Source organism: Sitodiplosis mosellana, unplaced genomic scaffold (assembly GCF_009176505.1).
Source record: "Sitodiplosis mosellana isolate CC-2019 unplaced genomic scaffold, AAFC_SMos_1.0 Smas_scaffold_3, whole genome shotgun sequence".
Classification (NCBI taxonomy): Eukaryota; Metazoa; Arthropoda; class Insecta; order Diptera; family Cecidomyiidae; genus Sitodiplosis; species Sitodiplosis mosellana.
In genome coordinates this window covers 10,835,987-10,853,524 of record NW_022595246.1, presented here as the reverse complement: position 1 = coordinate 10,853,524, position 17,538 = coordinate 10,835,987, and the positions used below count along the sequence as shown (strand labels likewise).

General features: G+C 33.8%; 2 protein-coding genes across 10 annotated transcripts in view; both read right to left on the bottom strand.

Moving 5' to 3' along the window:
- Positions 1–100: 100 nt before the first annotated feature.
- Positions 101–4,013, bottom strand: LOC129566167 (uncharacterized). The gene is made up of 5 exons (XM_055441819.1): positions 3,828–4,013; positions 1,705–2,350; positions 1,195–1,365; positions 1,032–1,109; positions 101–860 (listed from the first exon to the last, which is right to left on the bottom strand). The coding sequence occupies exons 1-5, from the start codon at positions 3,849–3,851 to the stop codon at positions 685–687; spliced, it is 1,095 nt and encodes a 364-aa protein (XP_055297794.1). The 5' UTR covers positions 3,852–4,013; the 3' UTR covers positions 101–684.
- Positions 4,014–5,358: 1,345 nt separating this feature from the next.
- LOC129566162 (potassium voltage-gated channel protein Shaker) overlaps positions 5,359–17,538 on the bottom strand; it is a 54,204-nt gene continuing 42,024 nt past the window's right edge. For 7 of the 9 annotated variants that reach the window (XM_055441813.1, XM_055441812.1, XM_055441808.1 and 4 more), the window contains 3 exons: positions 16,484–16,674; positions 16,119–16,382; positions 5,359–15,894 (listed from right to left, as the gene is read on the bottom strand). In XM_055441813.1, coding sequence (XP_055297788.1) covers positions 16,126–16,382; positions 16,484–16,674 — 448 coding nt within the window. In that variant the 3' untranslated portion in view covers positions 5,359–15,894; positions 16,119–16,125. Of the gene's footprint in view, positions 15,895–16,118; positions 16,383–16,483; positions 16,675–17,538 lie in introns of those variants that run through there. The other 2 variants (XR_008687707.1, XM_055441814.1) reach the window with 2 other exon arrangements.

The window sequence follows — 17,538 nt, the reverse complement described above, 5'->3', positions numbered from 1 at the left end:
CAAATTGCAGAACGCAATAAAAATCATTAGAAGATATGATTCGATTGTACAAGCCGCAAAAAGTAGCTACTAAAAAAATCAATCGTTGCATAACAACATGGATCGAGTTAGACAAGTTTTTTTTCCCCTCCTGATCGCCCACAGTTCCGCCCCATCGCAATGAAGAATGCAACGAATCGCCGATAAAATCAATTCTTCGATCAAAGCATTATGCGGAACTAACCAAAAGTAGCGTTTTTATTAGTGAGAAGAAAAAAACCCAAATCACAGTAATAATTCAAACATTTTCGAATGAGTCTTTAATTTTTCTCTTTTATTTTAATAATGGCAGTTGTTTTTTTTTCACCGGCTTTTGTTTGATTGTTCCATTAAAACAGTTTGTGTCTGGTGTTGGTGGTTGTTTTTTTGTGTGTGCTCTATTGATTTGCATTTTCAGCGTTTTATTCTTTCCAAATTTGTTTTTTTGATAATTACTAGCATATTCTTATGGATCAAAAGAAGCATGAACTACAGAAAAAGAGAACGCGAATATGGTGTTTTCTTAAAAAAAAAGTCGTACAAATCTAAGAAGCGTTTAATGGGAAATTGGCGGCGATCCAAGCACAGAGAATCAACTACGGTGTGCTGGCGGCATGTGAATGTCGTGTGTGTGTGTATACATATGTGGCTGTGATTGAGTTTTGTTTATGCGACGTTCCGTTTCGTAGACGTGTGTTGACCTGCTTGTTGTTGATAGTTACTTTGTTGTGTAGCTTGACCTCCAAACGCTGTTGAGCTGAGATCGCTGCCTGATGCAAACCGTGCGGCGATTTGGCCGATGCTCTCGTTGCTGCCCGATAAATTGGCTGAATCGTAGGCAGCTAAACATGTTAATTGAACAAATTTTATTAGTTTCCATTTTTTGCATTGACATTTTTCGTTGAGTGTTGGGTAAACGAAAAGTAAGAGTGATAATTGCATAATTTGTTGCTTGCAAATGTAACAGTTAGATTGTGAATTACATCACTGCAAATGGCATTAATTATTCTCACCTTGGATTTGCTGTTGCGCTTGCTCTGCTTCTTCTTTTGTCTTGTATTTGATAAAGAATACATCTGGTTTCGATGGTTCTACAACGAGAAAAATCAAAGAGCAAAATAATTATCATTTCATTGACTGGCTATGAATCCATTAAGCTGGACATTTGGTGCTTACGTGTTGGTGGCGGTTCTGGAATTTCAATATTTTGATTGAATGTCGGCTTCTTGCTGAGCACATAAACAATTGTCTTTTCTTCGGTTTGTGGCAATACTGGAATGATTTGTTGTTTCTGACTGTAGCTTGGCGTCTTAATGAAGATTATTTTATAGTTTTTGCGAGGGCGGCCTGTAAAATGTGATGAAAGGAATCGAGTTCGATTTCATAAAAATTCACATGAATAATAAATTTATACAAATTTGAACAAAAAACGCAGGTAAAGAATGACACGTGTTAATAATCATAGAAAAGATCAGAGACGTCGAAAATCTATTCAAAATTTATGGAAAAAATATACGAAGGTTTCTCTACTTCCTTCGTATATTTCTTCCATAAATTTTGAATAGATTTTGGACGTTTCTGATCTTTTCTATGATTATTAACACGTGTCATTCTTTTCCTGCGAAAAATGAAAAGTTCACAAACGCATAAAATTCAAAAATGTCACAATCATGGCGGCATACTAACCGATTTGAACGAGTCTTGGACCGGCATCTTCCTCAGGATCTTCTGGGGCGGCATGAACGAAAAAGTGTTTGGTGATAATTGGTTCCTGGTTATTTTGGTATTGAGGTTGCGTTTGTGTTTGTGTGATTTGTCTTTGGGTAGCATGACCGTTGTTGAAAGTATTCGTAGCAAAACCTTGTGTTTGGAACGTTGACTGGAGCGTTGGTGCTTGATATGTTTGTGCTTGGTATGTTTGTGGTTGATAAGCTGGTGCTATATAAGGTGGAGCTTGATATGTTGGTGTTTGATAAGTGCGCGGTTGTTGGAATCGTTGGAGGCTTGCTTGGGATTTGAATTGTGTTTGGCCGAACTTTTGTGCAGTTAACAATGGGCTTTGCAATGGAACTGAAAGACGTGGCGATGGAATAGGTACTTGTGGCAATGGAGCTGCGCTACTGAATGGGCTTCCTGATGCTGGTGGTTCGTAGCTGCTGGCGCCATTACCATAGGTGGCATGATATTGAGTAGGCGCCGGATCACTTTCTGGCGAATGCAATTTTAATCCACTTGTCAATCCTACATTGGAATAACGATAGCCATTCTGACCATTTAAATGGCTAACATCCGCGTTGATCGCTGATAATAACACCAAAATCGTAACAGATACCTGATGAACCATATTCGAAAAAAAAATTAAATCGGTCACACCACACGCTCTATATTGACAATGTATTTTTTTTAATCCCTCATTTTGATACGCCACTAATATAATTTACGCTTTGTGTATAAAAACGCCATTTAAGGTGCTACCATCTTGCGTATCACTCACGGAAACTTAGTACACTCTCAGATTGGACAAAACGACGAGCATGTGGAGTGACTGAATTAAATAGAACTATTATCGTATCGAAAACCTAATATGATTTATTCCCATTTTTTATTTCCGGCAAATGCTCTTGATTTATATGGATAAACAAATGCGATCATTATGTGTCTTCCTTGTTGCGCACGATCGATTTTGCATATCATTAAGCCGTTGAAGTAGCCAGTAAATAAACATTGAGAAAAAAAATCTAATCTGAACTAGAAGAGTCAAGTTTAAAATGTCATTGACGAAGACGCACTGATAAAAATGAACCATAAATCCAAATAAAAATCACATTTGCATAGTTTGTTATAGTTGAATTTTTAGTGTGATTTGCGGACAAGCACACCGGAACAAAGTTTGAAGAAAATGTGTGGTTCAACGGCATATTTTAGTAATAAATTTTTGTCTATCGATCGATTTTACGCACTTCGTAAAAGGCATTTTGAGGCAAAGACACATATTATGCGTACGCATTCTGTAGGCTTTTTTCCCATATTTTCGAGATTCATAGTTCAAAACAAAGGAAAAAGCATAAGAATCTATTTTCGTTGCTACAAATACCCAAATATATTATAAATGTGTTTATAATCACATCCGTATTCGGATTTGAGTTTGGTGTCTATTCAATTTTGAAATCACACTCTGAGAACTATGTCACTTTCGATTTGTCGAAAAACCTTTCAACACGATGATCATCACCATTACAATGCTTGTCGGTTTGGCGGGAAATGTGATAATTTCGTTGAAGTCAAGTTAAACCTGTTTCGGTTGCTCAGTCATCATTTTTCGAAGAATATTCTTCGGTGATCAACCGATTAGCATTTTTTTTTTTCAAGCGCAAGAATTTCGAGAAAAAGACCGCTTGACATTTTGAACTATTTATCGAAGGGATTTTTCCCAACTATTTATAATCAACATAACTTTGGCTCGTAAACAAGACACATAATGAATTCGTCGTTGACAAAGAAATAAACCGAAAACAATCTTCTAATTGAAAGATAAATCCATGCTAAAGCGTTAAATTTCGCATAAACACCACGCTTTTATCGTCGACACACCCTTGAAATTTTTATATGATTCTTATCTTGATGGAAACCCAAATTAACTTCGGCTATTGAATAGTTAATCCAAATAAACTTCTTGTCTAAATCGTTCACACAAAATCAAATATCACAAAGTAGATTAGTTTCCAAAGCCGATATTTTTATTTTGTTCAACAATCAAATAAGCAAAAAAATAAAACTTTATGATTTCTTCTGGTCACACTGACACTCACCGCAAAAGGACTCATTTTGACCATCGCACAACAAATCTTTCATGCAGACTAATACCGATTCAAAAAACGCTCTCGCTTTTTATATCCGAAATGGGAATACGTCACCAACGGTCACAATCGATCGTCATAGAGATGCTGTAAGCGTAAACGTATCTAAATAAAATATGGCAACGTAGAAGCGAGAGGGAAAAAACGAGCCGTCATCACTAAACGAAAAACACTAGCCGAATGTCGAATGAGCGAACCAGCGATATGTGGTGGTAAGCATGGTGTCCGAACAAATTCCGCATGTTTGCAAAATCTTATGCAAAACATGTGACTCTGCGGCAAAAGCGATCGCGTTTTTTTTGCCATCATCAATGTGAATGATGTAGTTTCTTTTTTTTGGCGCGCTCCATTAAATTGCCAGTCAGTTTAGTGATGTTCTAACGCAAATCAATAGCTAGCACCGCAGCAATGCTTGATTGGCCAGTCATTAACTCATCATCATAATATAATCTGTCTATTATTTATGTTCGCTTCGGTTTGCGGTGAACAATCGTGATACAGGCGATTGGTATATGCTCATCGTGCGCACAATTATCAGCCGAGTCACAACGACACCAGCAGTAGCAGTAGCGTCTTTTGAATACCTTTTGGATAAACATCATAAATTGCTTTGAACGTAAATTGAACATTTAATTCAATTAACATAAGTTAAATAATTCATCATCCAAAAGTCATATTTGAGCGTTTCATTCTGAAACTGGAAACAAACGGACACGATTGTGTGAACCAAGTCGGTACCATTAGATTGGGATTGATTTCAGCACAATCCAAATACATTAAAAAAAACACAAGAAACATGCTAATTCGATCGAGTTCTATTTCGATGTCGTTTTTTGGTGATGCCGTTGACATTTTCAGAAATATCTAAATATAAATATTATATAAATGTTTTAAATGATAACTTTAAATTCTGTTCCGCATTCGGTTTTTCTTTGTTGCTAATGCACAATTGACCCACAGCCAAGACGATACTTACCATGACAAGATCTAGATCGATGTTTATCTATCCGTAGAATCTACAAGAACGAGAAGAAACAAAAGGGAAAAAAACCCGGACACAAAACAAATGAATAGCAAATGAAACACCGTCTTGATTTTATTGATTTTTTCTGGAGGAATGTGTGGATTTTATTCGCAGCGTATATCTTGTAACGATTATAAAACATTTTATATCTTAACAACGTCATTTTTTTTATTCTATGTTCTTCTCTCATTATTTCTCATATTTTTTATTTATTTAATTAATTTTTTTTTTCATCATTTAATTTTTGTCTCTAAATTTGTTTTTAATTTATTTTTACTTAAATTAGATAAATTGTTTCTGTTGTTTCATTTTTCTTTGTATATTTTGTTGTTGTGTTTGTGTGTGTTACCTCTCTCTGCGTGTGTGATTACAAATCAAAAAAAAAAGAAAGGAAAGAAAAACTCTTGATACTCGTCTCTGAATTTTTTTTTTTTTTTGGTTGTTTGAATCATAATTTTCTTGTTTGTCTTAAACTGGATAGCAGCAATTTTTGCGCGAGAAATATTTTTTGAGATATTTTATGTATTGTGTGTGATTCAAACAAGTTTGTTGAATTGCAATCGGTCGGTTGGTCGGTTGATCGCTCGCGGGCACGTGCCCGCGTCAATGAACGATTTCGAATATAAATTGATCAGAGTTTATTGGTGTGGTTTTGGTATCTCATCAGAGAGAACATCTATGTAATTCATTTTGGTTGTAGTTGTTGTTGTGTGTGTATTCATAAAATTTGTAAGCACTAAATAAAATACAAGTCATGGATTTATAGGTTTTTCTCCTCGATTCTCTGTCTCGTGTATCAGTTTGCTTGTAGCTGTGTCCCTCGTTACATTTATTACTTTGCTGAGAATTTTTATACAGTGTTTTCTTTTTGGTTGCTTCTATTTTTAAATTTTATTCTTTAAATAATCATAAGGTCATTTCGGTTTATCCCTTTGCGAAATAAATTTCTTGCTTTTTATTTTTCGTTTTAGTTTGCTCGTCATTGTTGTCGTCGTCATCTGTGAGAGAGTAACATTTTGTTCAACACATGAAGTATGCTGTTGTGTTAGCGTCTTTTTTTTCGTGTGAATTTCTCTTGGTGTGTTGCTTGCTAATCATAATATTTAGTTGTTGTTGTTGTAATAATTAAATTTTGTTCTCAATTTACTGGATAAATTCAATAATCGTTAATATAACCTGTGTTTGTGTTGCATTTTTTTTTATTTAATTCTCAAATGGCTTTTTATGATGCTATTTTTTTTCTTGGTTGATTTGGTTTGAGGAGGGGACAATATTTAAAATTCATAATAATAATGTACGCTTTAATTTAACTAGTTTACACGTTCGTTCAGTAATATTTGTTCAGGCATATTTGTCTGAATATACGGTCTGCAGTTGCATGGTCTATTGGTTGGTTACTCGCGTTCATACATTTTGAATCAATATCTTGAAATTTGTTTACCTAAAAACGTGTTCTCATCAATATTTGTGGTTTAGTTTTCGTCAGATTTTTTTCTTCTCTCAAAGGTGAATTCATAAATTCTTTCACTTGCACTTGTTGCTGTTCGATGCAACTTAATGCATTTCTATTAAACTAAAAACAGCCGAATCGATTTTTTTCTTCGTTGCAAACTCGCACGTTTAATGCATACAATATTTTTGTTTGTTTCATGTTCGAAATCGCGAGAAATCTTCCTTAATTCTTTGGTGAGTGAGTTAGTTAGAGTGGGTTGTGCCGCGCACGGACCGGCCGAGGTGCATGTGTGCATCGATATCGAGAATGTGCGTAGTGTATATTTCGATTTCGTGTTACCGGAACGAATACCAGAACAAACAAACACCTCAATCGGCCCCGGTGCGATCAATCGATCGATCGGCTTTAAATTTTATTTTCTCTATCGGCGCACGCATCTAATTTAAATCGAAAATAAAGTCGATTATTGGACGTATTGAGCACGGTTTCATATTTTTCTTTCTCTTCACATTCTTCACGACAGAAAGTCAGTTCATCCACTTGTTTTGCTTTCAAAATCGTATCTCTTTGGTTGTTTGCGAATTATGATTATTATTTTTTTTTAATTAAAATTGATCTTATTCTTTTTGGATTGTATTTTTTTTTTTTTTTTTAGAGTTATCGATTTATTAATAGGTGTGTTTTTTTTATTGGAAATTTTTAAACTAGTAATTTTTCAGCGGAGTTTTCTCCTTAAATATGTACATGTTCTTTTTCTGGTTGTATTTAGTGTGTGTGTGTGTGTATGAGAGTGTTGGTATTTTTTCGAATGAAATAGAACTTATTTCCATCATAAGAAATCAAGTCGAAGTGTTTGTTTTGGTGAACATGGTTTTTTGTTCAATTAAAAACGTAAATACTGAATGTGGTCGTGGTCACGCCAAAGAAAACATCAAACGTAGATTCTTGTTATTCTATGCAACTCAAATGATGACCTGCAGCAATCGAGTCGGCATTTTTTTTTTCTATCTTCTTTCTCTCTTTTGCGACATTGTTGATTTTTCTTCGTTTCATTCTTGGAAATGATGGTCGAGAATTAGCAATAAAAAGCTCGCTGGCAACTTATGGATTAGTATTTGTTCAGTTTTTAAAATGAATTGTCGATTCAGTGACGGAAATTTATACTTTTCAGATTGTGTCTCTGTGTTTATTTTTCTTTTTGTCTTTGGTATCTCATTTGAATGAGAGAGAGAAAAAGAGATATTCTTTCTAAGCCTTATGTTGTAATATGATTTATACAAAAAAGAAATCCACTTGTTAAGCTTAGACAAAATGAAGAACTTGGGCGACAAAAACGGTGTAACAATTTCAAATTTGTAATATTTACAAGTGTGCACTGAACGTACGTTTCAAACACGACACATGACACACACGTATAATTTTTCCGTGTGTTATATTGAGCATTTAATATCTCTCGTCAGGCTGCCACACTCCTCTCTCGTTCTCGTTCTCTTATCATTTTTCTTTGTAAATGGTTTGTTTTTTACTATCGAAAATATCATTTATCAAATGGCGTTGAGTTATGAAAATTTTGATTAAATGTTATTTAATTGTTTGTTTTTATCATAAGCTTCGATTTGAATGTCGATTTACTCTAATTAAATGTGTGTGAGTTTGTGTGAGAGTGATTTTCTTTTGACGATTTTGTGTGTTGTTTGCTGCTACTCAACAAAATCGCAGAAGAAAAAAATCATTTCATCTTTGGTGTTATTCATACTTCAATTTATACAATTATGGCAGAATTGGTGAAAATGCGCGATATCTTATCATGTTCCCTCATTGAATACTTGAAGCGACGAGAAAAATAAATGAGAGAAATTCTTTGGCGAATTTCCGTTGATCATAAGGGAAATTGAGGGGAAAAAACTACGTAGAATGAAAGCTGTGTGGAAAAAAATCGAAGTTGTTTGGACAGAAAAATAGCATGAAGCCACAGCCATTCAACGTTCGTGTGGTGTGCAACACTAGCAAACATGGCTAAACAAAGTGCGAGTGTTTGACGATGGGCAAAAAATGACAGGACGGTTATTTTGTTCAGCATTTGGAAATAAGTAGCTGGGCAGGCTGGGATGGATGATGCGGCACGCATTCATTTGGAAAACTTTTAGTGTCATATTTGATAGTTTCTTTGGCAGATCCGATCCAATTGTTGTCTCTCTATGTGCATTTTTGCTTCAATTTTATTCTCATTTCTTACTTGGTGAACGTATCAAAAATATTCGTACAAATGTGAAATAAATTCAGGATGGAGCGGACAAAGGCGAAACTTAAATACTGTTTTCTTTTGACTCTTTCTTAAACTGGTCCAAGAAAAATATAATGAACGATCGAATTTTCTTTCCAATATGTTTGTTTGTGTGTGAATTACTCGAAATGTTCCATTTTTCCTTGGTTAAATAAACGATTTTTTTTTAAACTAAATTTTGTTTACTCTCTCTTCCATTTCCATTGATTGATTTCTAGCCGAAAAGCTAAAAAAGCGTTTTCTGATTCTGATTCATTCCGATCCAATGGTCAACTAAATTTACCACATGGATAGCAAAATGATAGAAGAATGTGTCGTTCATCGAGATGATTTTATAAATTCTTATTCAATGCTCGAAAAGTAATTTCGATGATGTGTGGATATGATTCAATGTTGCTTCGATATAGAATGAAAGCCAACAAAAATTGGACAACCAAAAGATTGATCTTATCATTTAAAAAAAATATATAGAAGAAAATACGTGTGCAGATTGTTTCATGTTCCAATAGGTTTTTTTTTTGGATTGAGATTGCATTTCGTTTGTTTCAATTAAACTCATTTTATTACCGTTGTTGTTGTATGTTTGTGAAACTTAATTTATATCATATAAATTTATTCAGTCATGATTTTATACGTCAGTTAAAATCTAAATCAACGCGAAAAAAACACGTGTTTTGTGTCACCGACGGAGGGAGATATGGTATCTCCGAGATACATAAAATCAAAAATCAAAATCAGCGTGTGATGCATTTGAAACGCGTAAAAAAATTGACACAAAAGCAAAAAACGCAGAAAAAACAACAAAATCGTATTCGAGTAAAAATGTATATGTGCTTGCCATAATGGATATGAATTGGGTGATCAATTTTTGTTTGATTTTTGTTGTGCTAAAAAAAAGAATTCAATTTGAATTAACTAAGTGCTTGTATTTCAACGGTTTGCATTTGGATTTGTGAAATACAAGATTTCTATTTCTTTCTATTCAAACGCATCGATTTTTCATGTTTTAATTGATTTTCCCACTTTATTTCATTCTCTCTCCCACTTGAGTATCGTTTAATTGTCTTCATTTAGCTCTTATTTTTGTTCCTTGATTAAATTTGTGTAATGATCGATGATGATGTGCGCGCACCATTCGCAAACGAAATATTAAATTTCAACTAAATGTAGATGTTTGCTAAAAATAAATCCTCATCTGTGTTGTTATTGTGTTGTTATTCACGTGATATGCAGTCTAGATAAATATGCCTCATGTGTTGTTTTTTTTATTCATTCGTTTATTCGAATGCACGGTCGCTTCTTATTTTTACAACACATTTCTTCATCGACTCCTACAGTGGGGCGGCCGAATGGCGCGACAGCAGCACAGTGGTAATGTTCGGTCCCTAGAGGCAAACAAAACAGAATCGGTTTTTTTTCTTCATCTTCTCTTTCGTTCGACAAATGAAATGTGCGCTTCTTATTTATTTAGTTTTCGTCATTTCGTTAATATGTTGAATGCTTAATATCCGCTTAAAATCGTTCGATCACCTCGCCTCGCCTGTGAGGTGACTCGACGACAGGCAATTATTTTTTTTTTTGGTTTAAATTCAATGGAGACAGAAAGAGGGTTATAGAGACATGATAAAGGATTTTACTTAAAAAAAAACATAAGGAAAAAAGTGAAGAGACATTCTCTACTTGCATTGATTGAAGAAAGGGGCGTAAATTGGATTTGAAAAATTCGTAGGCGCAATGCAGCTGCTGGACGAAAAAAACATTGGCATTAGTGTTTTTTTCTCTCGTGAAAAATGAAATAAAATAATTGTTTAATCGATATGTTTTCTTTTTATCCATGTGTTGTTTCTTAGTGAGTTTTTAAATCATCATCAGTAGCTGCTGCTGATCATCCATTATTACTACTATTATTGCTGATGCCTCAGAAAAGGCAATGCAGTTGAGCTTTTGAATTTGTGTCATTTCTTCTTTTAGTTTTGGTTTAAATATGCTGTGAATGTGATTTAGTTTATCATTTATTTCAATGGATGTGATTAAGATCAATAAAAACGTTGTTGGTTTCTTCTTCATCTTCACCACGAAATCGAAATGACTTGTTTCGCTAAAAATATGGTTTATTTATTTGTTTTTGTATTTCTCTCTGGCTAAATTGTTTAAAATAGCATTTGATTTTGGTTGAGTTTTTCCATTGACCTGTTACTTGGTTTTCTTTTTCATTTCTTTTTTCCTCATCGCAACCGCTGTATTTTGCTCGTATTTTTCCTCTACGTAGATTCTAATTTATGATGAAAGAAGAGATATGATATTTAAAATATCTAGTGTCATTTTTTTGTATTATAAATTTTAAATTTTTTTCTTTAAATGTTTAAATAGAGTACTTTTAAATAATTATTTTGTTTTAAATAGAATGAACTATTTTTGGTTTTCTTTCGGTAAATTGTTTTTAATTCTCTTACTTAGTTTGTATTTGTTTGTCATAATTTTGCGCTCTTCTCTTTGGTGTGAATGAATGTTTGCTTTAAATTAATTCCGTTTTTTTTTTGTTATTTAATTCGTTAGTTTCATAGTGTTTCATTTTTTTTTTCGCACTAATATTTATGCAGAACGGCTTGACCTTGTGGGCGCGATTGTATTTATGTTTGGTGTGAGTGTATGTATTTATTTTTCTTTTGGTGTGAAGAGACTTTTTTGTTGTGTGTGACGCGAAACTAAAAGACTCGCAAATCAAGAGAGAGAGAGAGAGAGAGAGAGAGAAAAATACTATTTATCAAAACTAACCGACTATCGGTCGGCTGAATATATTTAGCACCGCTTCCTTGTTACGTACAACCGTCTTATACTGATTGTCAGTAGAAACAGAGAATAAATCAATAAATGAATTGAAACCAAAAAATGAACCGTAAGATTGACAGTGCAAGAGTTCCGGGTCGGAATAAGTAAAATTAGGTTTTAACAAGCAGTTTTAGTATTAGAATAGCCAGATACTACCAGAATACTACAGCCCAAGAGAACAAAATTCTATTTTCTTCATCTGAGAAACACTAACATCGAATTCACAGAGAAATATTGAAGTAGATTACCACGTTTTTTTTTTCTTTCGCTAAATGCGCTTTTTTTTATCGACACTATATTCACGGTAATTCAATTTTTTTTTTGGTTGCTTTACTTTTCATCATCCCCTTATTATGCTGAACATACAGTACACCAATTGATACATATTTTAACATAATAATCAGTAATTTTTTTTTTTTTAGGTTCGAATCATTGCCAAACATGATAATCGAGAATCAATCGAATGCAATTTCCGTGGGCCGGAATCGATGAGCAATTGAACACGCCGATGTCCGAACAAACCGAAATTCAATTCGATTTCCCCGAATGTGAGGCAACAACTCGCCTACACAATATCATTATTATTGAAAACGTGAACATGAACAACTCCAGTTTTTTTCTTTAACACAGATCTCAAAAAAGGAAACAGATACTACATTTATTCAATTTTTCATTCATGAACATTAATTTTTTATCTGCTTTTTTCTTCGTTATTCAACTTATTTCCGAAGGGAGATCCCATTAAAATCTAATGAGTTGCCACCCTTTTTCTGCATCCATCCAGTCACCTAGATTTATTTTCTTAGTTTTAAACCGTGTTGAACAACGAACAAAAAAAAAAAACATTCAACCATATAATTTTGTTTTTCTTCTTTCACTTGCCTAAATATTAAAATAGATTTTCATTCGTTTTTTGGATTTTTTGGTGCAGAGTCGACGGCACCCGCGATAATGTTCTAGCGTATGTCGTAAGCTCTGTGTCACGCAGAGCTCGAAAATTTCGTATTTAAAATAAGTCTTTTAATTCATTTGTTTTCATCGTTCGTTTTCTTAGTCACTGTGATAGTTGGTTCTTTATTCTTCTTCTTCTTTCTTTGTCTTGTTGCTGGTATACAAAAAAAAAGTATTGGTGAATCATCAAAAGGAGATTAAGTCAAAGAGAGGAAACAGACAGGCCGAAATATGCCCAATTCATTAAAGATCCAAAGCCAATATTAAACGTTCTAATCTGCGTTTAGTTTCCTGCTCTGAAGATGGATTATCGTTGTAAATTTGTTATAATTATCGGTGCATTCGACGGCACGTCGAATTTACACGCAATTGATAAACTCTGAACTATGAAAAGTCTTGCGATGTTTTGGAAGCCTAACGGTAAATTTATTATTATGTTTTATGTTGTTTGTTTGTTTGAATGACATGAAATTTGCTCACATTTGTTCCATTAACTATTCAGTGCTAGCCATCATCTGTTGAAAATGTTCCGTTCTGATGTGTTTATTTGATGCAATCGAACGAAACTTGGATGAAAATGTCGAAAACGAAGTGTTTCCATGGAATATTCGAACCGAAGAAGAATCAAAGTACTAATTAGTATTTCTAATAAGTAAAATGCGCGTATGATTTTGAACTGTATGTGGTTGTGTATGTGAGAAAGATGCATCTTGTAAACATAAAATGCGACGCATAAAAAAAAAAACATTCAAACTCGCTGTTGACGGATGTTTAAACGAAATGAACGAGATATATAATTTGAAATGAGTAAATGAAACTTTGTTTAAGGCATGATTATCTCGTTGTAAAACATGTCAAAATATCAGTTTTGTTGTTTTCTTCATCTTGTTATGTCTTATTGTTTGGAAGTGTTTATTTTTTGGGCAGATTCATTGTTCTTTGTTTTTGAGTCTGTATTTGTTTTTTTTTTTAGTTTTACAGTGGCTTATTTCATTTGTTTTGTTTCTAAATGTACTAGAACCGATGCGAATGAAACTTGATTTTAATTTATCGAAGAGTGAAAGTGTCATCTCAAAAGACGAAGAATGTGTGTGTTATGCTATTTGAAAGGTGAAATGCATCGACGGCTAGTGTAGTGTCAATCGATTCAAAAGACTAGCAAAAAAGGGGTGAAAAGTCTCCTTGGGATAGCATATGTGTGATTTGTGTGAAAAGGGGCAGAGAGAAAGAGCTTGAAGAAAAAGACGATCACACACTACGGGTTTTGTTTTTGTTCGTCTTAGAGGATGGAAAACAAAGATTGTAGGCACGCATAAAACATATGTAAAAAAAAATTGACTCGAAAATAGTCCATTGTTGATACCCTTTCGATTGGCGAATTGTCTGAAATATGATTTGTTTTGTATAATACAATCGTTTCAAAAAATAGCGGTGTATTTTTCCATTAGAAAGAAACAAAACCGAATATCCCTCTAATGCAATGAATATGCGCGAAGTAAACAGGTGAAGTGATTGGGCGGGAGAGATTCGAAGCCGACTGACAAAATCATAAATGCTCTATGTAGCGGGGCGAGAAAAAGAGGAGGAAAAAAAGTCTCAAAGTTCAAAATTGTACTTGTTTTTTTTTTTTGGATTCTCTCGATTATTTCTATTATTTTAGATCATAATTTGTAGTTTTGACTGCACATTTGAACGTTTGTCATGCGAGATGCGCTTCGGATCGCATAGTTTTGTCTTATTAATTTCAGTTGTTATGTACTCATTTTCAGCTTATGTTTCAATCTAGAATATTTCTACGAAATTGTGTTTGTGTATGTTCTGGTTTTAATGCAAAAATCGGCTAGTTAGGTTCAATCTCAAGTAAGACTTTGTTCTTTTCTTCATTTTTTTATTCTTGTAAATGTGAAATTACGGGGCATTTTCACCGTGAACACCCTTTTATATGTTGTATCTTTGGTGTTTTATGTGTGAGTGTGTGAGCTTTTCAACGATTCTATTTTGTTTTTCATGGCTTCAGTTCGATTATTTTAATTAAACAGTATAAGTTAGGTCTGCTGCTGTTGCTTCTGCTGTTCCAACGGATTGTTTTTCTTTTTCTTCTTCTTCTTTTATTTGCGTTTCAGTAATGATATTGCTTGTGGCGTTCTATTTTTTTTTGCTTGAGTTTCGATTTCCACTAAAGTTTTTTTGTTTATTTATTTTTTCTTGGTATATTTATTTTTCTGCTGGCTGGTTCTCTATTTTGTATTTTTCTTTGCTCTCACAAAAATAAGCTGACTGAAGAAAATGAAAATCAACGTTGTTATTTGTTTTCCGCGTTGGAAGTTTCGTGCGCGCAAATTTTCATCGCATGTTTTGACATTGTAAATTGCACTTCTCTCTAGTCTTTAAAGCGCAAATTGCAAATCGCATGATAGGCATTCAACTCAATCACCCATCATTTTTGCATTCTTTTTCGTTCCCGTTCGTATTCGTGGTGAATTTGCCGTCGTCTTCGTCTTATTTTGTTTCACTTTCATAGTTTATTGTTATTTTGGTATTATGTGTTGTTGTTGCTTTCCTTTGCTTAAATTATCTGATTATTAGAATAACTTTGGTGATAATTTTACTTTGTTTTTACATAGTTTTTGGTTTTTTATTTATTTTATTGATAAAAATATTGTTAGTCTCAGTGTTTTTATTTTTGTATTTTGTTGGTGTGTTTGTGTGAGTGAGTGTGTTTTAAAATTGGCATTTTAAAACACATGCGTGTCATTGTATCGAAGTAGGCTTTGATTCGATGATCATTTCATCATTATTGAACTTGTGTGTTGTTGTTTCTTGTCTGTATAATAATTGTAATTGGGGTTGGTTTGTTGCTGAGTAGTAGACTCCAGTTTGCGGCCGCTGCTTTGAGCTGAAGCTAGTTTGGATTTGTTTCGAATCTTATTCCTTACGTATTTGATAAAAGTAGAGAGGCGGCTGGGCTGTAATGTGGGTGAATCTCAATGAATGTATGGCGAATTTCAATTGAAATATTTGCTTGTGGTTTTGGTTGTTGTTATTGTTTCGAGAAAAGAAAACAACAAATTATAAACACAGTTATGTCGAAGAGATCGGAGATTGTTCAGTTTTTGCAAGACGCTAAACTCTATGTTACTTATTTTTTTTCTCTTTTGTTATATTTTCTTTATCATTTTTTGTTGTTATTGGTTGTAATTGGATTTTATTCATAGGTTTTCATTCGCATTGCATTTTGAAATATTTACACGCAGATTCAATATCGTTGTCAATCAATGTTGTGTTACATTTGCTTCCGTTCGCCTCTCTTTCTCTCTCTCTCTCTCTCTCGCGTTCGCTTCTACTCTCTTTATCTCTCTCTCTCTCCATCTCTGTCTTTCCGATGAACTAAGTATTGCGATTTATTTTAATTTTATTTAGGTGATAGCGAATTTAGAAGTAGCTTTGGTAAATTTCGGTAAAATTGTAATCAGGTGACCTGTATCGGTTGGATGGAGTGGCGGGCGGGGTTCAGGCGAAAAGAGCAAAATGACGCATGCAAAAGAGAATCAATTATTTATTTTCGTATGCCGATCATATAGCGGTCTCAATAAAAGCATTTCCGTTTGGACATTTCATCATCGGAAATGTTCAAATTTATTGGAAAACATATTTTTTAATCGGATTTGAGATTGTTTGCAAATAAAATTGATGTATACATACCCAGTAGTCAAACATCTGTCTCAATACTGACGGCCAACGCACTGTTGTGACGCTGTTGCTGCGTGCCTTGACCGTTTGTCGATGTTTGCTTGTAGCAATTGTTCGGTTGCATCGATTTTTCCGCTGACATAGCCGTTGTTCCAAAAAACGGAACTAAACGCACCTGTGACTCAGGCATCAGATTCGGAGTCGTGTCAACAGCATCCTCCAAGTCCATCATATCCGATGACGATTCAGACAGCGAGGATTTCTTTAAATGTTGACCTGGAAAAGTTGGATAGGCATCGAAGGGAAACAAAGTATATAAGTAAAGTACACAAAAAGCATGAAAATGAATATCTGTGTGGTCTCTTCATTCTATTCACCTAATGTTCCCGGCAAATATGGACAACTAGTGACGTGATTAAAGTTCTGACTTTGCATCTCTTCCTGGTCAGTTTCTCTGTGGTAAAAGTAGTTGAAGTTGCTAACTATCACAGGAACTGGAAGAGCAATGGTCAACACGCCAGCAATGGCACATAATGATCCAACAATTTTGCCCCACACACCGACCGGTCTAAAGGCACATTAGAAAAATAGCAGAAACACTCTTAGAAATCGGCATTCAACCATAATATCGGGCGCAAAACAGACAATATATAGGCAACTTATAAATTCAACAGATAATTTTTTTTATTGTTGTTGTTGTGGTTTTTGTTCTTTAAGTTTTTTTTTGTTCAAGTGTTACTTTGGTTAGTGGATAGGTGTTGTTGTTAACAGATATGCACACATGTATATATTATGAGATTATCCGAAACAAAATTGTGATATTTACAAAGAACATGCAAACATTGCATTCAAAACAAATTTTAAATACACAACGAAAAAAAAAGATTGTACTCAGGTGTTAAGCATTATCCGTACAATTTTCGTTTGAAAAATTCATTTTAAGCGACATGCAAATGGATTTTAAAGTGCAAACAGTTAAACGGTTGATTTTGTCCGCTTTTTGGAATTTAGCTTTCGAATTTTGTTGTTCCAACAAATACACTGAATCGTGGCGTGTCAGTAGGCGAATTTTAATGTTTTTGGCATGAATTTCGCATATTTTGTATACAACAATTGTAATCGCACTCAATTTATAGTAATTTGGTGTCGTTATTACGAACATTAATTTCATTATGTTGTATACAATTTTGCTGGCGGCTAAACGATCAATGTGCTTATTGGATTACATCTGATTGGAATGAAAACGTTAATAATAATTGTTTTTGTTTCTAAAATAAAATTATCGTATTTTGGTGGGATGATTTTTATTTCATTTTCAATTATTTTAGCAATCAATAAGAGTATGTTTCGAGCCAAAAAAAACCCAATCACAAAACATAGTATCGTAAAACAAATTTTGTTTGTTGACAACAGATCGTTGTCTTTTTTTTCA